The sequence below is a fragment of the Pongo abelii genome, chromosome 10 (assembly GCF_028885655.2).
Source record: "Pongo abelii isolate AG06213 chromosome 10, NHGRI_mPonAbe1-v2.0_pri, whole genome shotgun sequence".
NCBI lineage: Eukaryota > Metazoa > Chordata > Mammalia > Primates > Hominidae > Pongo > Pongo abelii.
The window spans coordinates 129,757,313-129,780,874 of NC_071995.2; the positions used below are offsets into that span (position 1 = coordinate 129,757,313).

The following is a 23,562-nucleotide window of genomic DNA, read 5'->3' on the forward strand; positions in this document are numbered from 1 at the left end:
TAAGGCAAAGGCACAGAGCTCAGGGGAGACCAAGGCAACTGGATTTGCAAGATGGAGTACGAGAGATGAGAGAAATGCAGAGAGCGAGCTGCACAGACCCCGCATGCTCACTGGAGTGCTGACCGGCGTGCCACAGGGAACACGCTGCCAGGCAGACCAGGGTGCCATGAGGTTCACGGCCATCAGAGCAGGTGCTCAGAAGGGTCTTGCCTCAGGAGTGAGGAACAACAGGCCCTCAAATAAAGCTGCTCTGCTCCCTCTAAATGCAAGATCCCAAAGGTTAAACCATGCTCATGTGATTTGACTACATTCTAAAACAAAGCCCAAGGAGATTTACAAAAATACTCAAAATACAGAAATACTCAGCACCCAACAAAGTAACATTCACAATGTCTGGCACACACTCGAAACTTACCAAGCTCGCAAAGAAGCGGGAAAACACAAGCCACACAAAGGAAGGAAATCAACCAACCAGAGCAGACAGGACACTGGAGTTGGCAGACAAAGACGTGACAAGTTACTACAAGTGCGTCCCAAGTGTACGGTGGGGAGCAACACAGGAGACATGTAAAACACCCAGCAGAACTAGCAACAGAAACCACAGCGGCTCAGATGAAACATACACCAGAGGAGGTTAAAGGCAGATCAGACCAGACAAGGAAGAGAAACTGACCAAAACCAAACACACTGGAAAAGAGTATCTAAAACATGAGGAACCTCGCTGAGCTGTGGGACAAGGTCAAGCGGCCTGGCGGGCGTATGACAACATTCTCTGAGGGGGATGTGCGGCGTCGGGAGCCGGGATGGGCCTGAGGCTTCATCTGACCTGTGAGCTGACACTCTGGCCTGCCAGGGCTCCGTGGAGGCCGGCAGAAGGTCCAAGGCCCCAGGTCAGGGACAAAGGGATTTCCTACTCACAGCACAGCAGGCAACCTGAGGCTCATGAGCAGCTGTTCACAGCCCCCAATCTCATGGGGAGAGGCAGAGTAGCTGCGGTGGGATGTCCTCGCAGTGGGTTTGTGTCACAGCTGAAGGACCCGAGCTTGGGAACCCCAATCTTTCACAGTGGGGAGTCTGCAAACCTGACCAACCTTTATCCCTGAAACAGACCCGTCTGTCCCCAAAGAAGGCGCCATCTCCACTGCCACAGCCGACTGTCCCCACAGACACCCCTGAAAAGAGTCTGGGGCAATAGGGCCACTGCCTCTGCTCACAGACAAGGAGAGATGTGAAGAGCCATGAAGATGCCCCCGAACCAGGGCAGGACAGGACTGAGAACACAGAAACACTCAAAGAGGAGATGACTGAGCACTCACCCAATCTCCCTGAAACTCTAAAAGCAACGGCAATAAGCAAGGTAAACCCCACCGCTTAGGACTTCCTGAAGACAGGAAGAACAGGTTTGCCTGACTCACGGCACAGGAAGCTACGAGCGGTCTTTGGGTTTTACAGTATTGGTGAAAATAGACATGGATTTCCTTTTCTGAAGTTAAAGTCATTTGAAGTGAGACCTTAAGGGAGAAAAACATGATTTCAACAAAGGCGGAGTCTCCATTACTCACTTATCTCCAGCTGGCGCTGGATGCGGCCCTTGCTCCGCTCCCGAAACAGAGTCTGTGCCTCGTTGTACTCCGCCATGGCTTCCACAAACTTCCGAGACAGCACCGAATGCTAACAACACAGGAAAACTACATTCGTATCTGAGGGCCATGCCTTCTACTGAAAGTGACATGCAAGACATGCATTTTGGAAACTCAAACTACATGTTATTCTGCTCCTGCAAATGGAAAATGACAATGGCAAAGTCCCCATGGCAGCATCTGTGCTAAGAACTTTGCGTGCATGATCTTACCTAATTTTCACAAGAGCCCTACTATGCCAGTCACATCCCTACTTAAAGAAAACCATGACTTAAAGGTCATTAGCCCAAGGTCACAGGTTTTTCTGATAAACACGGATCAGCACTGGGACCCAGGCAGGTGGACCCCAGAGCCCGTGTGCTTCATCACCTTGTGCCCATGAGGGGACCCAGGCAGATGGACCCCAGAGCCCGCATGCTTCATCACCTTGTGCCCATGAGGGGACCCAGGCAGGTGGACCCCAGAGCCCGTGTGCTTCATCACCTTGTGCCCATGAGGGGACCCAGGCAGATGGACCCCAGAGCCCGCGTGCTTCATCGCCTTGTGCCCATGAGGGGACCCAGGCAAGCGGACCCCAGAGCTCGCGTGCTTCATTGCCTCGTGCCCTCGAGGCCTCAGGGCTCTGTCTTCCTCTGGGCTGTACCACAAACCACTAAAACGTGGCGGCCTTACCACAAACACTAAAATCATTTGGATAATTCCATACCCTTCGGAATAGAACTCTGTTGATGGACTGAATAGATTTTTCTTCACAATAAAGGGATGTTCTATAAATACTGTGAAAGGAAAATAAAATCGCAGGACCTCACATTTACTACCCCAAAGGGACAGTTAAGCTTGGGAACTGAGTCACGCAAAACACTGCCCTCCCTCCTCTTCCCAAACAGATGGCTGCAGTGACAGAAGGCCGCACATCTCCCCAGCAGCCTCCCGCACAAAGTGCTCACGAGGAAATTCCTCGTAGGTCCCAGAATCTTTCAGAATCCATATCCCCCCCACCAAAAACTAACTCTAAAACAGAGTTCTGCAGAATCTCACCCTGACAATGTACATTAGCCGCTTATCTTCACAGGTACAGGACAAAGACAAGACTAGAAGTCACCCTCAGCCCACCCTGAGAAATGCATGTATAGCTCCTCCCTCAACTCAGGCTCACACTGGCCCAGGTAAGAGGCGAATCTGGGCATCGGAGGAGTGCAGAATCGACCCCACTCCTCTCTTCCCACATGTGAAATGTGAACGCAGTGAGCACTGAGCAAAGCCTCACAACAGCGTGGCCACCTCGCCGCCTACCCCCGCTTTTTCTCTCTTTTTTTCCCCTTTCCTCCTTCCTCTCCTGCCCACTCTTTCCCCTTTAAATACTGAAGTCCTCAAAACCCTCTTCAGGAAAGGCACAAACCACAGATCCTACTCTAATTTGTAGTTCTTTTTTCCAAGTGTGTCCTCAACTTTGGCAAAATAAACCTGTCTCGGATACTTTTGTTTTACAATGCTATATTATTTTTGTGCAGAAATACCATGAGGATAAGCATGACAGTAAAGATGAAATTATTCAGAGTCTACAAGAAGAAAGTAAAAACACTTATTCTGCGACATTACTTCAATCTAAACGAGGCTGATAGCAAACCTGGGTTCTTCGTATCCGAAGATCCACTGAAGTCCGGTTCCCACTCTCATCCTGATCAAAACTTTGTTCAATAGCTAGGAACAAATAGGAAATAATTACCTTCCAAATTTAAAAATGAAAATGTTCTAAGCCTGACTTCAAATTCCTTTTATTTCTTATCTTTGAAGTATCTTTATAAAACTAAAGCTAATGAACAAGTGATCTTTTAAAACAATCTACTAAAAAGACAATCTCTCAATAGGAAATTATTTTTTGAGACAAGGTCTGGCTCTATCACCCAGGCTGCAGTGCAGGGGCACAATCTCGGCTCACTACAACCTCCGCCTCCCGGGCTCAAGCAGTCCTCCCACCTCAGCCTCCCGAGTAGCTGGGATTACAGGCGTGTGCCACCACATCCAGCTAATTTTTGTATTTTTTGTACAGACGGGATTTTGCCATGTTGCCCAGGCTGGTCTCGAACTCATGAGCTCAAGTGATCTGCCTGCCTTGGCATCCCAAAGTGCTGGCATTACAGGTGTGAGCCACTGCACTCAACCCCATCAAGAGGAAACATGTATATGTAGATACACACAGATATATATATATACACATATATATGCACACACATATACACAGATACACACATATATACACACACATATACAAATATGTATTTACTCATACAAAAAAATGGAAACATAACCAACAAATTTTAAAACTGGGTACCACTAAAGGGAAAGGAGAAACAAGGGGACAACGAAGAAAGAAGCTAGACTCTGAATATGTTTTATATATTTGATTTCAGAATGACATAAATACTTCACAAAACTTAATGCAAAATTAAATTAAAAAAAAATTAATCCCTAAACTTCAAAGGAAAAATAAAACAAACCTAACAGTAAGTCAAGTTAATGATATAAACACATAGAGGATCCGGGTGCAGTGGCTCACGCCTGTAATCCCAGCACTTTGGGAGGCTAAGGCAGGCGGATCACTTGAGGCCAGGGGTTCGACACCAGCGTGGCCAACATGGTGAAACCCTGTCTCTACTACAAATACAAAAATTAGCTGGGCGTGGTGGCGGGTGCCTGTAATCCCAGCTACTCGGGAGGCTGAGGCAGGAGAATTGCTTGAACTCAGGAGGCGGAGGTTGCAGTGAGCCGAGATAGCGCCATTGCACTCCAGCCTAGGGGATAAGAGCGAAACTCTGTCTCAAAAAAATAAACAAACACACAGAGGAAAAACTATTCAAAGTAACTTTAAATCCCAGTAATTTGTAGCTGGACACAGTGGCGTGTGCCTGTAGTCACAAGTGCTGGGGGGGATCACTTGAGCCTAGGAGTTCGAGGCTGTAGTGTGCTATGATCACACTGGTGAACAGTCACTGCACTCCAGCCTGGCCAGCACAGCAAGACCCCAGGTCAAACAATAACAACAACAACAAAAAGTAATTTGATTATATAGCCCAGTGGGATATACCTACAGACAAAAAGAATGACAAAAAAAATTAAAAATAAACCTTTAAGTAATCATACTCTTGACAGTAGATACTGGCATAATTGAGTCTGTTGTGTGTGTACTATGAATAACAAGTGAATAATTATGTGTCAGTGAGAACCAGAATTTGGGGCATAGTTGAAAGGAGATAAAGACGTAATATTGCCCGTATTAAGTAAAAATCCTTTCAAAAAAATTTTTTTTAGTCCTTCCTTTATTCTTAATTTAATTTGGATTCTCAGTAACAAATCATGATTCATTTTATCTGTTAAAAAAAAAATCTTGGCCCGGTCCACTGAAAAAGCCTAGGAAAGAATGGTCAGGTCATCGTCATGTATAGCAATACATTCCCCAGCATGCTGACCTTGGTGTCTAGATAACATTCTTTAGACACAGGAGCAGGGCTCCCTGGGGAAATGGCTGATGCCAGGCCCAGGGCAGGAAAGGGGTGAAATGAGCATGGGGACTTTTGTCACAGCAAAAAGTGGAAAGGCTGTCACAGACAATGAGGGGCCTACCAAAAGGACTCAAGAGTCTACCCTACTAGCCAAAGAGACCATCTGAGCATTAAGGATAATACAGCAATGAAAACATCAGATGTGTTTAAATCCACGTGTTCACGATGATGGACGAGAAGCAGCAACACAGACTCTCCCTGGTCATCTCTGGAGGACTCCAGGGAACCAATCGACCTATGAAAATTATACCAGAGAGAGAGAGAGTCCAACGCTGATCCTCTCTGTCCCCCATGATCTGTGACCCAGAATGTGCTTTGGCTCCCTTGGTTGGAGAAGCCAGGTCATTCATCCTACAGAACCTGCCACACTGCACATTTTGCTGATTTCACCCTGCAACATGTTCAGTAGGCTCTGCTGTCCTCTGTATTTACTGTGGGCTCATAGTTAAATTCTCCAAACTACCCAATTCAAGAGTTGAAGGGGAAAGGTTTCTTTTTAAATAACTATTCCAGCAACTAAACAAAGAAGGAATAATAAAATCAGGATATTCATGCTTATAATCCCAGCACTTTGGGAGGCTTAGACGGGCAGATCATTTGAGGTCAGGAGTTCGAGACCAGCCTGGCCAACATGGCGAAACCCCATCTCTACTAAAAATACAAAAATGAGCCAGGCGTGGTGGCGGGCGCCTGTTGTCCCAGCTACTCAGGAGGCTGAGGCAGGATTGTCGCTTGAGTCCGGGAGGTGGAGGTTGCAGTGAGCCGCGACTGTGCCACTGCACTTCAACCTGGGTGACAGAGTGAGACTCTGTCTCAAAAAAAAAAAAAAAAAAAAAAAAAAAAATCAGGATATTACTGCTTGCAACTTCGAATGAATTATGGATCTTGGAAATAATCATCCATTTTTGACAATATCACAGAATAGAAAAGAATGTTATATCTTATTTAAAATTTTACTGAACTTACTTAGAGCCAAGAAAAAATGTTAATGTCACCATTAACATCTTTTTTTTTTTTTTTTTGAGACGGAGTCTTGCTCTTTTGCCCAGGCTGGAGCGCAGTGGCATGATCTCGGCTCACTGCAAGCTCCGCCTCCCGGGTTTACGCCATTCTTCTGCCTCAGCCTCCTGAGTAGATGGGACTACAGGCACCCGCCACTGCGCCCGGCTAATTTTTTGTATTTTTAGTAGAGACAGGGTTTCACCGTGTTAGCCAGGATGAGTGTCGATCTCCTGACCTCGTGATCCACCCGCCTTGGCCTCCCAAAGTGCTGGGATTACAGGCGTGAGCCACCGTGCCCGGCCACCATTAACATCTTAACGTAACCATGAGGACATAAAATCTGTAATCAGATGCTGCATCTTTACATTTTAAAAACCCACAAAAAATACCTGAATCAGATAAAGCTTGGAGAATTTAACTACCAACCTACAGCAAATTCAGAGGACAGCAGAGCCTATTAAATGTGCTGCAGAGGTAAAATCAGCAAAATCAGCAGCATGGCAGATTCTGTAGGACAAATGACCTGGTTTCACCAACCAAAGGAAAAAGTGCCAGAGAGAAAAATCATGAAGGGAGAATCTCATTTTTAAAAGCCAGGGTTTGGTCCTTATTTGGGACTCAATTCAAGCAAACTGTTTAAAAAAAAAAAAAAATCGTAAGACCACTGGGGAAATTCTGCCTGGATATTTTGTACTATTAAGTAATTATAATGAATTTGGGTCTAGATATAATTGTGGTTGTGCTTTTGGGGAAGCTTCTGTTTTTGAAATACACACTGATGAAATCTCAGATGCCTGGGATGGGCTTCAGAATAGTCTGGGAGCAGTTGGGGGTGGGAGCTCATGGAGAACTGTGGAGCTGGGGGGTCGGCTTGTGGTCGCCTCTCTCTGCTTCTGCACACATCTGAAACCTGCCGTAATAAAAGTATTTTATCATCTGCACAGAGATTGTTTTTTATCTTGATGCCATTCTGCAAAAATCAAATACAATGTGTTTTCTACCAAATTGAGAAAAAGCAACCTCTGTTTAAGTCCCATGTAAAAGCTATAAGCCTCCCAAAAAACTACTGCTGCTAAAGCGGAATGCCAAACATCATCAAATAAATTCTACTGAAAGTTTGAAAGAAATGAGCAATTAAAGAGTCCATTCAAGAAGAGCTTGGCAATTCACCTTCCCAAACATCCTCAACTTAGCCTGAAATGTCATCAAAAATGTAACAGTATAACAGTTTATAAGCAAACACATAATCTTTTTGAATATGAATTAGTATACATACAAATTATTTTAAAGCAGTCACTATTTTAATTTTTAAAAATGTAAAAGAACAAAAACCAATAAAGAATAAAATGACAAATACCCATACTCCCAACATCAATAATTAAACATAAAACTTCAAACTTACCCTTTAACTTGGCTCGAATTTTATTCGCAGTTTTCTTGATTTCTTTGTTCAGATCTTCAAGCTCTTCTTTTATTTCTGTAAAAATTTAAAATAAAAAAATACAGCATCTGAGCTATAATATCCAACATAAATGATATCCAATAAATTTAAGTGAAACAGTATCCTTAGTAAATATTCACTTTTTTTCTGTAAGAAAAACTACCACTTATACCAGTGGTTCTCAAGGTGGGTCCCTAGACAGCAGCTTTCATAAATATCAGGTGGCAGCTTAGTAGAAACACAAACCCCTGGGGCCCACCCTGGACCTACTCAGAAACTGAAGTGGGGGCAGTGGCCCAGCAATCTGAGTTAGCAAACCCTCCAGGTGACACAAGTTTGAGACTTGCTGGTCCATACCCATGAATGAAACTGCTGCCTAAATCCACTGCTAACACCTAGACCCGGGAAAGGAAAACGGAGACGTAATGATGATCTCAACAAAGTCTCCCGTGTGTATGCTTTTCTCTCGTGCTATCAGCTGTCTTCCCAAGACGCCCGAATAATCACAGCCACCACTTCAGCGCTGCTGGGCCGGTCCCCCTGGCCTGGCTTCTCAGACACTCAGGGCTGCAAGCAGGGGGTGATGGAGGCAGGGGCCGGCCTCCTAACACGGAGGGAGGCCAGCAGAGCAGGAGCCGACACTCCAGGGCGGTGCTGAGACCTAAGGCCACCCAGGGCATCACAGCAGCCTCTGCTTTCATGCCTAGCTGCCCCAGAGCCCAGGGAGGGTGGCAAGATGTCTGCTCCATGCCGCACACTCACATTTGCCAGTCCAGTGGCTGAAGTGACCTGAAGGGGGTTTCTCTCTCCTTTGGGCAGAAGTTGCTGAAATAGGAAGGCCCCCGCCCCGTCTCTGGAGCCCTGTTGTCGTTTTAGAGAGTCCTGCACTTGCCTCTCTCACTCAATCTCACACACATCAGCCTGGGAAAAGGCAAATGTTTCTGCCATAGACAACTTGGCCAAGAATGAAAGCTTTCAGAGATGCCCGTTCTCTTCCTGGCACCCCCTCAGCTGAGCACACGCAGGGTGCCCCGAGTACCCACTGCACACAAGCGTGGGCTAAGTCTTCTTTCCATGCTCAGCTACAGTCATCAGACGCAGCCTGGCCCCTCCAGGGTTTCAGAGCCAGATCAGAGACTGAGTGATCTCCAGAGGTGACAGGTTACACACCAGTAATACCTACTGAGTACTTTATATGTGCGAAGGCTCGTGTCATCTAAGGAGGCTAAGAAGATCACCAGGGATCTAACAACTTGGTAAAAAAAAGATAAGACAAACCCAGGAAGTGCCAATGCCACACAGAAACTAACAACGGACGAGACAGGTTTCACAAAATGCCATGGCAGCGAGGAGGAGAAGCGTCTACTGCAGCTGTCCCACAGGAGGGGACATCTGACCTGGGAGTGGAGAGACTGGTGGCTTCCATTCCAGGCAGAAGAAGGGTGTATGGCACAGAGCAGCGGGACGGTGGGCTGTAGTGACTGGCGTGAGAGGAGGCCAACTACAGGCTGTCTGGGCAGGAGTGTGCAGGCCCGCCTGAGTTTGGGGCTTTTACTGAGGGCACCAGTCAGCACTGACGGTTTCTGAGCAAAGAAAGACATCAGCAAAGATGCACTAGAAAGTTTTTTTTTTTTTTTTGAGGCAGAGTCTTGCTCTTGTCACCCAGGCTGGAGTGCAGTGGCACAATCTCAGCTCATTGCAACTTCCACCTCCTGGGTTCAAGCGATTCTCCTGCCTCAGCCTCCCAAGTAGCTGGGATTACAGGCCTCCGCCACCACACCCAGCTAATTTTTGTATTTTTAGTAGAGATGGGGTTTCACCATATTGGCCAGGCTGATCTCGAGCTCCTGATCTCGTGATCCGCCCACCTCAGCCTCCCAAAGTGCTGGGATTACAGGCGTGAGCCACTGCGTCCAGCCTAAAAAGATTATTTTTAAGCAGGGCACAGTGGCGTGCACCTGTAGTCCCAGCTACTTCAGAGGCTAAGGCAGGAGGATCACTTAAGCCTAGGAGTTTAAGGCCAACCTGGGCAACTAGCAAGACGCCATCTCTATTTAAAAAAGGAAAGAAAAAGAAAAAACGAAGAAAAATTATTCTGATAATGGATGAAACTAGAAAAAAAGAGAAACTAGACCCAAAGGGGTCATTTCGTGGTTCTCCTTTGTGAACATGTTTCTAAAGGGAGATTCTCAGGGGATCTTTCTACCACCCTAAGGGGTGTTCTGAAATTTGTGGGGTATTCCCAGTCATCATAAAAAAGGGAGAGCCACTGGCATCCAGAAGACAAGAGCCAGGAATGGCACCAGCCAGCACCACACAACAAAGAACTGGCCTCCATCCTCCTGTAGTTCCTGAGCGTGACGACGGGGTGTTCATGCGCATGTGAGATGTGCCACCCTCAAACCTCATTACGTCAGCACATCACCCACTGACCTGCATAACTGCCAGATGCACACTGCTCACTCAGGCAGGAGAAAAGACCTGTTTTCCTGAGCCCAGAACCTGACTTCAGCTTACAAATAAGCCCTATTTTAATCTGCATCGTTTCAACATCCAGTGGATTTTCAGGAATGCAAGTGCCGCGTCACCGCTCTGCGTGGCAAGAAAGCTGTACTTCATTCGATTCCAGTGACACCAGCTGCCTTAGGAAAAGCACCGGGAAGCCTGCTAACGGCAGCTGAATCACAACGCCTCATCAGCCTGCAGCCTTGGCTGTCACAGTCACAGGACTTGTTTGTAGGGGGGCAAGCGCCTGAATTTTGTTTTCTGGTGTTGTGCCTGAGCCTGCACAATACAATTTGTACTTCGATATGTAAGTGACTTCCATTTTATGTCTCCTTCACATTAGTTTGGATATTATATGTTTTTTAAAATTACGGAGGTAGGTAGGCTATATCATCTATGAACTTCATTTTAGAATAGTAAAGGGAACACAAAATGCCTTATAAAATGGGGCATTTAACAGGAATTAGAGTGACTTGCTACGAATAAAGAGGGTGGCAGGTCCATAGTTTGTGGCAGGGGTGCTGGCTCCTGTGGTGCGTGAGGCTGATGCAAACACCCCCAAGGCCTGGCCACTGTGCCTGAGGAATGAGGGCTGAGTGTAGGAGTCGAAGCTAAAACGTACACACGGCACAGGCATTTGTGCAGGGGTCAGGCCCAGCCGGCGCCTGAGCACACGGAGGACAACTAGACTCGGGAGACGGTTTTGAGCCACTGCGCAGCCACAGAAACCACAGATCTGAGAGCTGGGCCTGCCAGTGGATGAGAGTCTCCCTCTTGAGCTGGCGGGCCACAGCAGGACTCACTCCCCTGGGGGAAGAAAGCCCTTGGCCCTTACACAGCAGGGGTGGGGGGCACTCAAGAAGGAGTGAACTTGCCGCCACTACAGGCACACGGGGCTTGAGCAACTCATCAGCAAAACAAAAGAGGCACTGCCTGTCCGATCCTGCAAGCTGCAGACGCAGGCCATAAGGTCACATTTGATAAAGGTGGTATTTCAAATCACTGAGACCAGACAGGGATATCAGGAACCTCCTCTTCCAGTGGCCTAGGTGATTCAGCTCAATCCTGCTGCTGAGAACAATTAGAAAGGGTAGACACAATACTCTTTTTAAATCTGTGTAAAGCCATTAGAAACCTAACAAGGTGTGAAAATAAATAAATAAAATAATTTAAAAAAAGAAATAAAAACAAAAGAAACCTAACAAGGCAGGAAAGAAGACTCAGAAGAAGAAAACCCAAAGAGGTGGGTCCCACCTTTGCAGCCACTTTTACCTAGGGGCATGTGCCAACTCCATAAAAGGCAGCTGAGCTGCAGAGAAGCTGAGAAAACTGTGCTGACTTGGAGAGGCAATGCCCTAGGAGGAACAGTCAGGTGGGAAGCTGGCCCTCGCAGAGGCTGAAGCCTCAGTCTAAATCATCTCAATCCCTAAAATTAGATCCAGAATTGCTGGTGCTTCTAGCCATCTGCCAGAAATAAAAATAAATCATCTCTTTAAAAAGAAAATACCATTCAGGACTCAAATTATTACTACAAATAATTCCAATACAAAGCTCAAAACTCAATCAAAAATAACCAGGCAAACAAAGAAAATAAAAACACATGAATGAAAACCCAACAAAAACAGACAACACTAACCCATCCACAGATGCACCAGCTAATGAAGTTACAAGACACAGACGTTAAAACAATTACATTCAAAGAGATAAAATGTAAGATCATAAATTTTGTCAGCGAATACGACAGTATTAAAAGGAACCAAATGGAATTCTAGGAGTTAAAACCAATCCAAAAATAATTCCATAGATGAACAAAGATTCCCTGACCTGAAAGAAAATCGCTGAAGAGAAATCAAAAGATAAGTCAGGAAAACATTTTCAAAATAAAATATATGGAGAAAAAAATGAGGAAAAATGGAGAACAAAAGAGGAGACAGAAAGGATACACTGAAAAGCTCTAGAAGACACACAATTCCAGTCGCAAAGAGAGATGACAGAAAATGGAGCAAGGATGCTATTTGAAGAAGTAATGGCCAAAGTTTTTCAAAACACAGCCAGAAAACATCAGTCCAAAGATTCAAGAAGCCTTATAAGAGGGAAAAAGAAAACGAAAATCACATCTCAAAACACCAAAGCAAAACTGCTAAAACCAAAGACCAAAAACCAAATATCTTAAAAGCTCTAATTAGCTGACCAAAAAAAAAAGCCAAAAGACGCTGGAAAAATATGTTTTAAATCTTTAGAGTGGTTAAAGAAAATAACTTCTAAACTAGAATCTTCTACTCAGTGAAAATATCCTTCGAGAATAATACTAAACTGAGGATAATTTCAGATAACAGCGAATCTTCACTGAAGGAGGTAAGAAGGAAGGGGAGAGGAACGGCAAGGGCAGGAAGGCCTCGGGGGGGTGGTCCCAGCCTGTGGTGGCAGCAGCTGGGCTGAAGCAGGGCAGGGGTCCTGGAGCTGAGACTCCCAAGGAAGGCCCTGTAGCGGGAGGGGATGCCGCAGCCTGGCCATGCAGCTCCTTACGGGGAGTACGCGCGGCTTCATTTCTGTAGGGAGAAGGCCCCATGAGCTGCCCCCATGCCCTGCAGTAGAGGTGACAGGAGAGGGGTAACATAATGAGAAACGCTGTTTCTACAAAAAAAAAAAAAAATATATATATATATATATATATAAATTATCTGGGTGTGGTGGCATAAACCTGTAATCCCTGCCACTCGGGAGGCTGCAGTGGGAGGACTGTCTGAGCCCACGAGGCTGAGGCTGCAGCGACAGTGGACTGAGATCACACAGCTGCACTCTCGCCTGGTCGACACAGGGAGACTTCTCTTGTTGGGGCGGAGGGCGGGGGGAGGAAGAATCACAACACCAGTGGAAGGCAGATGCCACCACTAGCTCATTTCACACGTGTGGGAACTGCCCCGGGAGAGGTTAACTGATGCGTCCAAGGCCACACAGGGATAACCGGTGGAACAGGATCTGAATCCAGAGCCACAGAGGCGCGGCTTCCTTCCAGGCCCTCAGGGGCCTCCGCACAAGGAGCCGGGTCTCCATGAGTCTGATTTCCCGCAGAAAAGCATAGAATGCACGGGAGCAGGCGGCGCTGGAGATGGAGACGGTGCAGACGCGGTCCCAGCGCATTCGGAGCGGAGCCCCAGGGAACGGCTTGGGGGAACAGGAAGCAGAGAAAACGGGAGCGCGCGCAGCCACAGGACTACCGCACCCGAACACAGGGTGCAAGCCAGGCTGACGGCTGACTGCAGAAGCGAATCAAATCCCCGCTGTTCTGCAGGGGGAATCCCAGCCTCGTCGTCACTAAAACCCAAACCAGAATCACACACACTTCATGCTCCCGCAGGGCTGGATCCGTGTCTTGGGGGGCCTGAAATTTCTGCGTTTTGCAAAGACGCTCTTTTAATACAAAAGAAAAAAGAAATAATACAAAAGTAGAAAGTGAAAAAAGAAAAATGCAGGTAATAGGTCCTTCGTCCACCCCTCTGCCCTGGGATCCGCGGCTGCAGGTGGCGCGGCGCGGGCGGTGCTAGGACCGGGGACCCGCCCAGGACCGGCTGCCTCTGGCGCCACCTGGCGGCCGCCGTGCCCAGCCCTGCCCCGGGTCCTGAGGTTGACGGGGGACCTCAGGGAGGGCAGCAGCCCGGGGATCGCCCTGCTCACCGGGACCTAAGCAGAGCGCCTGCCCGAGGATGGGGAGACACGGGGGAGGCGGAGCACAGTAGTCCCCCTTCCTCCCTCTCACCCTCCCCTCTTTCTTTAGGAACAAGGCGGGAAGGCCAAGAGCCTGTCCCTCTGTGCATTATCCCGGGCGCATCATTGGGAGAGAGGAATCACTGCATTTTGCTTTTTAAAGACTGACCAAGGAAGCGGCTGAAGGCTGCTGCCTACATTTTGGTTCACACTCTGTCACCAAACAAAAGACAAAAAAGCAATGGTTTTCTTTAGAGCCCAAAAGGGACTATCAAAACAGTAACAGTTCTAAACTTACTCAAAAAACAGTTCTCTCTGCTATGACTTGGCAGCAAAAATGTTTTGGAGGTAAATTATTCAAAAAAAAATGCTGATACTTATTCAAATATAATTTCCCTAAGCATTAAGCATGATGTTAACAGATGTTACATAAAAGGTCCTACGGGCAAAGAAATGTGTGAAACACTAAACAAAGTTAAACAGGCTTCCTTCTAGGAAGCCTTCTCAGAGCCTTGATTATTCTACGGGTACTGCAACTTCCCAAGAGGGGCTGGGCGACGGCACGAAGAGGTCCCCGAAAGGATCTGGCCGCAGCACCCTGGCTGCACGGACTAGCTCATGAGACAGCGGCTCCAGAAACATTTTGGGAAACACACTTCTGAGTCACCGAGAGCATAAAGAGAGGCTCAGAACATTATTTTACAAGACACACAAAATTTTACAATGTGTTCTTTTTCAATTTAACACACTTTCTTATTTTTTCAATGTACGGCTACACTAAGTAATATTCCAACAAAAAATGTATTTGCTGGCAACTTTCCTCCAAGACCAAGAATACATGTGCCCCCATCACCACTTCTATTCAATACTGTACTGGAGGTCAGCTAAATAAGTCAGTTAAAACTAACAAGCATAAGAGCTGCAAGGAAAAAATGGTCACTATTTATTCACAATGACATGACTGGGTACAGAGACAATCCAACATAAGCTACAGAGAATATTAGAATTAATAACTGATTAGGCAAGGAGTACAAGGCCAATATGCAAAAATCATTGTATTTCTATATACCAACAACAAACAGAGAAAATGACATTTAAAGTAGATACAGCTGGGCACAGTGGCTCATGCCTGTAATCCCAGCACTTTAGGAGGCCGAGGCGGGTGGATCACAAAATCAAGAGTTCGAGACCAGCCTGGCCAATATGGTGAAATCGCATCTCTACTAAAAATACAAAAATTAGCCAGGCGTGATGGTAGGCACCTGTAGTCTCAGCTACTCAGGAGGCCAAGGCAGGAGAATCGCTTGAACCCGGGAGGCGGAGGTTGCAGTAAGCCGAGACTGTGCCACTGCATTCCAGCCTGTGTGACAGAGTGAGACTCCCTCTCAAAAAAAAAAAAAAAAAAAATTAGATAAAAAATAAAGTACATACGACTTGCATTAACATCAAAACATTGACTACCTAGGAATAAATACAACAAAAGATGTGCGAGACCCCTCCTCGGAACCCACAGCACAGCACAGACAGGCATTAAAGGCGGCCTGTATCGTGGAGGTAGGGGCCATTTTCATGGATTCAAAGACTCAACGTTGTTAACATAGTAACTCCCCCCACCATGATGTGTGGACTCCAATTTGTAATCTCTGGCTTGCTCAGATCCATGTCCCCTGTAAAGCTTTCAATATTTATCATTCCAGAGCAATGAAACACTTCTCTATAGCTCCCATGCCCCTAATGCTGAGTTAATTTAAAATCATGTCTTTTCTCCCGATGAGGAGATGCAAATACCGTGGGGAAGCAAATTGGGACAAAAATCCAGGTTCTCCAGCTGCTTCCACTGAGCTCCTTTCACTCTCCTGTGTGCCTCAGATTCAAAAGGAGGTAAATGTGAGGCAGGGAGAACTTGGATAAATAGGTAAAGAAAGAAAACCATTTCTTCCATGCCATCCTCCACAGGCACTGAGAGCAGCAAAGTCCATACAAAAGCTCCTCCTAAACACTTTCAGAGTCACCTCAGTGTGTCTTCCTATTTCACTCTGCTCTTACAAGCACTGTTTTCCAAATCCATCCCTGATTCACTGCCCTCTGAACAGAAAATGCTGTCTTGCTGAACTGTGGTCTAATCTTGGCCCCTAAGTTCTGCAAAGCCACTTTCGTGTATTCTTTAGGATACGATCCATCAGTGGTCCTCACCCTGGCTGACCACTAGAATCATACGGGCAGCTTTAAAAAAACAACCATACAGATGCCCTGGCTCGCCCCAGGCCAAACGCCTCAGACTCTCTAGGGTATCATCATTTCGTACAAACTCCCCTGAATCTAACGTGAAGCCAGAGTTGAGGCCTGTGCTGTAGACAGTAAGAGAGACACACAAACAGACAAACTTTTTGTTGTGAAAACCAACAACTTACTTCCTTCCGGGTTTGGTGCAGAAAGAATGATGCTGTGGTTTTTCTTTAGTTCTTCAACATATTGAGTTATTTTATCAATATTGTTTCTAATCTCCTCAACCTAGGAGAGAGAGAGTCATTACAGCATGGCAAACTCAAATCTGTGACCACTTTTCATCCCCGAAAAGGGGAAGAATAAAGGAGGGAAATAAATAATTACCACACAAGAAATTTAAGCCTCTCCCATTCTCACACTGGTATCATTAAATTTAAAAAATAAAGATATATCCTATGAATATTTCTACCTTCATACCTAAAGCAGTACCAATCAACATTCACCAGGAAAACCTATCAGGTTGTAAAAATTTCTAGTCAAGTCCCAAGCATGACACAGATGGGGCCAATTAGAAGCATACTACTATTAATACCCATTCTCAGTATAACCAGGAAGTAAGCCCATAAAACATGCAGGCACAGTGGCTCACACCTGTAATACCAGCACTGTGGGAGGCCAAGGCAGGCAGATCACTTGAGGCCAGGAGTTCAGGACCAGCCTGGCCAACATAGAGAAACCTTTCTCTACTAAAAATACAAAAATTAGCTGAGTGAGGTGGCACACACCTGTGATCCCAGCTACTCAGGAAGCTGAGGCTCAAGAATCGCTTGAATCAGGAGGCGGAGGTTGCAGTGAACCGAGATCGCACCACTGCACTCCAGCCTGGGCAACAGAGCAAGACTCTGTCTCAGAAAAAAAAAGAAGAAAATAATAATAATAATACTCTTATGGGAGGAGGTATCTATAGCTCATACAGCCAAGCCTTCATAATTGTTATCTTTGACCTCTGAATGTTTAAATTCAATATTTGTTTCAAAATGTAATGTATCATTAGCAAGATTTATCTAGATGGAGTCATAACATTATCTTCAAAAACCTCTATGGTAGGCTGAAAATTGACCCCAAAGATGTTCACGTCCTAATCCCTGGGCCTGTGAGTTACCTTACAGGGCAAAAGATATTTTGCAGATGTGACTAAACTAAGGATCTTGAGATGGGAAATTATCCTGAATTCTCCAGTTCGGTCCTCATTAACCCATTTATGCCAGAGGCTGCAATGTGTGTGTGTGTGAAAAATCAGACCTTGGCGATGACCCTGAGCAGTAGGATATAAATAACTCGCAAAAGCTTAGTGTTCCAATAATGGAACACTAGGCATAAATGGGTTAAAGTCGCAAGTGTTCTTAGAAGACAGCAGTAGAGGGAGATCCAGCTACAGAAGTAGCAAGGTGAACGCTGGAGCAAGATCCTCTGCTGCCAGCTCCTACCTCCTTCCTCATTTTAAAATAGTAATTATAGGCCAGGCACAGTGGCTCACGCCTGTAATCCCAGCACTTTGGGAGCCAAGGCAGAAGGATCACTTGTGGCCAAGCGTTCAAGACCAGCCTGGGCATAGAGAGACCCCATCTCTACAAAAACTTAAAAAAAAAAAAAAAAAAGAAAAAAAAGAAAGTTAACCGGGCACAATGGTGCATGCCTGCAGTCCCAGCCACTCAGGAGGCTGAGGCAGGAAGATCACTTGGGCCCAGGAAGTTGAGGCTGTAGTGAGCTGTGACTGCACCACTACACTCCCGCCTGGGCAATAGAGCAAGACCCTGCTCTTAAAAACAAAAAAAGGAAGAAGTAATTATTAACTATTACATGTTGTGGCACAATCCACATACTAATCCCGGAGCCTGTGAATATGTCACCTTGCATGGCAAAGGGAACTTTGCAGATGTGATCAAATTGAGTCTTGAAATGGGAGACTATCCTGGATTATCTGGGTGGGCCCAACGTAACCACAGGAGTCCTTATAAGATGAGACAAGGGGACCAGCGTTGGAAAAAGGACACTTGATCATGAAAACAGTGGCTGGAGTGATGGCTTTGAAGAGGGAGGAAAACCAAGAACACAGGCCGCCTGCAGAAGCTGGAGAGGAAGGCAGCTCCAGGAGGCTCACAGCTCTGCCCTGCCAGCACCTGAGCTTCTCCAGGCCCTGGAACTACAAGGAGGTGATAAATGTGTTGTTGAAGGGAACTAGGAGGAGGTGATAAACGTGTTGTTGAAGCAGTGATTGCGGTGATTTGTTACAGCAGCAGCAGGAAACTGACACATGTATCAACATAAATAACACACTTCTGTGAAAAACAAGTCTCCAAAAAATCGGTGGAAACAAGGGCAGTGATTTGTACTTTTTGTAAATCTAATGTCTAGCTTAATAGAAAGCACCCTGATCATCACAGGTATTTCTGGGTCTGCTGTGCTGGCTCTGGGAAACGCCATCATTGTGCATCATTAGAGAATGAAAATGGCAATGATCATCTTAGTTAATTACTTTGAAAAGAGCTTTGACCACAGAATCTTCTCAAAAGGGTCTTAGGGACCCCAGGGACTCCTAAGCCAAGCCCCAGACCAGATTTGAAAAGTCTAAGTATTAAAGATTCATGCAGGCCAGGAGCAGTGGCTCACACCTGTAATCCCAGCATTTTGGGAGGCCGAGGCAGGAGGATCACTCGAGGTCAAAAGTTCAAGACCAGCCTGGCCAGCATGGCAAAATGCCATCTCTACTAAAAATACAAAATTAGCCAGGCGTGGTGACATGCCTGTAGCACCAGCTACTCAGGAGGCTGAGACAAGAGAATTGCTTGAACCAAGAAGGAGGAGGCTGTAGTGAGCCGAGATCACACCACTGCACTCTACCCTGGGTGACAGAGCGAGGCTCCGTCTCAAAAAAAGAAAGAAAAATTACCATTTCTAAAGTAATACACATATGTTAGAAAGTAAAAGAAAAAAAAACATTATTTTAACTCTTAGAGAGTTCTGCAATATATACCACTGCTAACTCCAAGCCCCCGTATGGCTCCAGAGGAACAGGAAACTGCAGGGCTATACACCCTGTACCCAGACAGGTACTGAGAGAGAATGGTGCCAGCTACCATTTTATGTCCGGGAATAACATAGCACAGGGGTCCTTTGGCTCCATTATAAATAATCTTCACAGAAACCAGACTCCCTGGCCACCCTTTAGAGCACTGTTTTAGTGTTAACCAAACACTCACCATGTGAAATTCATTTCTCTTGCAAACTTCTATGTGATGTTGAAGATCAGAATGAGTTTACATTAACAAACATTATTTGCCTCTGTATTTGTCTAGAAAGTCATTTCACAGAAATTAAGTGCAAAATAAATTGACTACTTAACAAATGAAAGCTTGAGCTTAAGTTAGAACCGAATGAGGACAAGCACTGGGCAAGCCTTCCTAAAGCACGAGTAACCTGTTTCCCACATGCCCCTGAGACACCAGCACCAAAGACAGACTGGCACCAGACAGACAAAGACCACAGCTTAATGGCACTCAGTGAATTGCACAACGTAACTTTTCTGTTCTTCTTTTTTTTTTTTTTTGTCACCCAAGCTGTCACCCCACGCTGGAGTACAGTGGCACGATCTCAGCTCACTGCAACCTCCGCCTCCCAGGTTCCAGTGATTCTCCCACCACAGCCTCCCAAGCAGCTGGGATTACAGGCACCCGCCATCATGCCTGGCTAATTTTTGTATTTTTAGTAGAGACAGGGTTTTGCCATGTTGGCCTGGCTGGTCTGGAACTCCTGACCTCAGGTGATCCACCCACCTCGGACTCCCAAAGTGCTGGGATTACAGGCATGAGCCACTGCGCCTGGCCTGCACTATGTAACTTCTCTATTAAATGCAACACTTAATGGCAGGAGATTCTTTAAAATAAATACATTTTTACAAAGAACTTACATGGAAGAGTTAAGCAACCAAGTAAAAGGAATTAAATCAGAAAAATAATAATTTCACAAAGGGGGCAGGAAGGCTAAAGACAATTTAAAAAGTCTCATTTCCAAGAAGTGAAATCAGGAAATCCCAGCATCTTAACTCCTTTATACCTTAAAGGAACTTCCTTGTAGCTAACAATTTAATCTCATGGTTTTTTCCTTTAAATAACAGTAGCAACTAACAAATACTAGAAAACCAGTGACCAGGCTTATGTGAGATATTCAAGAAATTCTGGTTGAATATGAAAAACTAGTAACTTTCCCTATGCTTTTATTTTATTTTATTTATTTATTTATTTATTTTTTGAGATGGGAGTCTCGCTCTGTCACCCAGGCTGGAGTGCAGTGGCGCGGTCTCGGCTCACTGCAAGCTCCACCTCCCGGGTTCACGCCATTCTCCTGCCTCAGCCTCCTGAGTAGCTGGGACTACAGGCGCCCACCACCACGCCCAGCTAATTTTTTTTGTATTTTTAGTAGAGACGGGGTTTCACTGTGTTAGCCAGGATGGTCTCGATCTCCTGACCTTGTGATCCGCCTGCCTCGGCCTCCCAAAGTGATGGGATTACAGGCTTGAGCCACCGCGCCCAGCTGCATATGCTTTTATAAACCTATTAAAATGTTCAAATCCAGGCACTGCTAGGCCAGATGAGGCTGCTGAGTGAAACTATCCCATGAGACTCAGCATAATCAAGGCGAGTCCTGCAACGAAGGTTCTGTCATTAAAAAACCCACTGGAAGTGTGTTTTCGTTTCTTCATGTTTTACGAGGTCAATGTATTTGTTCTGTGACTCAATTTCAAAAATTTGAAATTATGCAACATTAGATCAGATAATTCTTAGGTTTGAGAATTTCAGCAGGGCCTAAGCCCAAGAGCTGTGCTGGGGAGATAAGCAGGAGGGGGAGGCCTCACACCTCAGACAGGATCCCAGCACTGGCAGGCCGCCACGTCTTAAAATATCAACTACTGGGTCACCTGTGACTTTCCTCTGAGTCTTCTACCTGAGCTCATATACAGCTGATCAGTCACCGATTTCACACCCTGAGCTCTCTGCTCTAGGCACTTGCCTCAGGACTCACACCCACCGGTGGAGGGGTAAGCAGTGCTGGTGGGAGCCACGCCCACCTGACCCCTGCGCCCGCAGCCAGGCGCCACCTCTGCTGCCGGAACCACCACTTCCTGAAGAACCAAGGAGGCCTCGTTCTGAGACACTGCCCGTCCTGCAGGGAGGCCTTTGTAAAACTCTCTTAAGGGGCACCGCAGGACCTCCAAAAGGCAGCCTGCAAGGAGGAGGCGCTCCTGCAGCAGCCAGCACAGGGTGGGAGAAGTGGCCGCCCACCAGCAGAGGGCGCTGCAGGGCCCGGCCCCAGCCCACGCGGAGGCCACGTGCACAGCTCCACCATCCGCACCCAATTCCCTCCCGGACTGCATCAGAACGATGATTTGCATTTTTCTCATTATTAACATTGTGATCATACTAAAAATTCCAGAGAACTTACGTAATTCAAACAACAACTTTTAAAAATAATAGATTAAGTATTATTTCAAATATGATAAATGCACAATCATATTGATATAAATCTTTAAAGAAGAAAGCCACCGGGCACGGAGGCTCACACCTGTAATCCTAGCACTTTGGGAAGCCGAGGCGGGCGGATTGCCTAAGCTCAGGAGTTTGGAACCAGCCTAGGCAACGTGGTGAAACCCCATCTCTACTAAAAATGCAAAAAAAAAGAATTAGCTGGGCGTGGTGGCACGCACCTGTGGTCCCAGCTACTTGGGAGGCTGAGGCAAGAGAATCACTTGAACCTGGGAGGCAGAGGTTGCACTGAGCCAAGATTGTGCCACTGCACTCCAGCCTGGGCAACAGAGCGAGACTCTGTCTCCAAAAACAAGAAAAAGAAAAGGAAAAAGAAAAAGAAAGAAGGGAGGAAAAAAGGAAGTGGGGGATGGGGAAGGGAGGGGAGGAAAGGGAGAGGGAGGGAGAAAGGGGGAGGGGGAGGGGAGGGGGAAGGGAGGGAGGACAGGTAGGCAGGCTATGATTGGGTTTCATTAAATGCTCTTACCTGATGGAAGAAATCATCCATGAAATGATCTTTCTCAACCACAACAACTGTGTCTACATCATCATTCTTCCTACACTACAATGAAAAACGGAAAATTCAGTTTTTTAAAATTTTTATGTAGGCACAAATAGCGAACTGAAATACAAAAACAGTTCAATACCCATAAGATCTGAACTCACTAGAGCACCAAATTGTAACAAACTAGCAGCCACCACTATCTACCCCAATTGAACTCCGCAACATTTTCAACACAACAGATCCTGGCTGAAGCAGCCGGAAGGTGGAAGACCTGGAGAGAAACAAGGGTGGCTTTCTCAGAACTAAGCTGCTTAGAATCATTTAGTTCTCACTATGTAAGTCAATATAACACAGGCCAGTTTTACCCTCAAGAAGCAAAACTGCTTGTGCTGCATATTTTCCATAAACAGTAAAAACACTGGCCAGCCGCAGTGGCTCACGCCTGTAATCCCAGCACTTTAAGAGGCTGAGGGGGGCAGAATGCTTAAGTCCAGGAATTCAAGACCGGCCTGGGCAACATGGTGAAACCCTGTCTCTACAAAAAATTAGCCGGGCATAGTGGCACAAGCCTGTGGTCCCAGCTACTTAGGAGGCTGAGGTGGGAAGACTACCTGAACCTGGAAGGTTGAGGCTGCAGTGACCCTGTCTCTAAAAACAAAACAAAACAAACAAACAAAAAAAAACCCCAGCATCACCCAGAAGAATGACCATTGATCAGGAGCTGAAGACCTCCTCCCCAGCAGCCCATTAGCTTGTCTCAGTCTCTGCCTCTTGTCCATGAAATATAGTATCATCCCATCTCCATCAGAAGACCCTAAGGATAAGATATTTATCAGTGTTTTATAAGGTAACACTACTTTCATGGGTAATATTAATATATAAACCAATAAAGGCTTTTATTAATAAAATTATTTCTAGTCCCTACTCTTTTTTTTGGAAACAAAGTCTCACTCTGTCGCCCAGGCTGAAGTGTGGAGTGTGGGTAGTGGCAGGATCTCGGCTCACTGCAACCTCTGCCTTCCGGGTTCAAGTAATGCTTGTGCCCCAACCTCCTGAATAGCTAGGATTACATGCACCTGCCACCACACCCAGCTTTTCTTTTTTTGTATTTTTAGTAGAGACAGGATTTCACCACATTGGCCAGGCTGGTTTCGAACTCCCGAGCTCATTCAATCCGCCCGCCTCACCCTCCCAAATTGCTGGGATTACAGGCATGAGCCACTGCGCCCAGCCTGTACACTCATAATTCTAAGCAAAGCAGCACTTCAAAACAAAATGGGCCGGGCGCGGTGGCTCACGCCTGTAATCCCAGCACTCTGGGAGGCTGAGGCAGGCGGATCACAAGGTCAGGAGATTGAGACAATCCTGGCTAACACGGTGAAACCCTGTCTCTACTAAA

At 46.2% G+C, this 23,562-nt stretch overlaps 1 protein-coding gene and 1 pseudogene across 14 annotated transcripts in view; one reads left to right on the forward strand and one right to left on the reverse strand.

Moving 5' to 3' along the window:
- The window catches only part of STX2 (syntaxin 2), a 50,092-nt gene that overhangs the window by 16,034 nt on the left and 10,496 nt on the right, over positions 1–23,562 (reverse strand). For 6 of the 14 annotated variants that reach the window (XM_024256391.3, XM_054527756.1, XM_024256390.2 and 3 more), the window contains exons 2-6: positions 22,146–22,220; positions 16,265–16,364; positions 7,605–7,679; positions 3,268–3,341; positions 1,563–1,671 (exon numbers count right to left, since the gene is read on the reverse strand). In XM_024256391.3, the coding sequence (XP_024112159.2) occupies positions 1,563–1,671; positions 3,268–3,341; positions 7,605–7,679; positions 16,265–16,364; positions 22,146–22,220 (433 nt within the window). Of the gene's footprint in view, positions 1–1,562; positions 1,672–3,267; positions 3,342–5,435; positions 5,815–7,604; positions 7,680–15,115; positions 15,238–16,264; positions 16,365–22,145; positions 22,221–22,858; positions 22,978–23,562 lie in introns of those variants that run through there. The other 8 variants (XM_063712357.1, XM_009248404.3, XM_054527761.2 and 5 more) reach the window with 6 other exon arrangements.
- On the forward strand, positions 9,980–10,077 carry LOC112136013 (small nucleolar RNA U13; annotated as a pseudogene).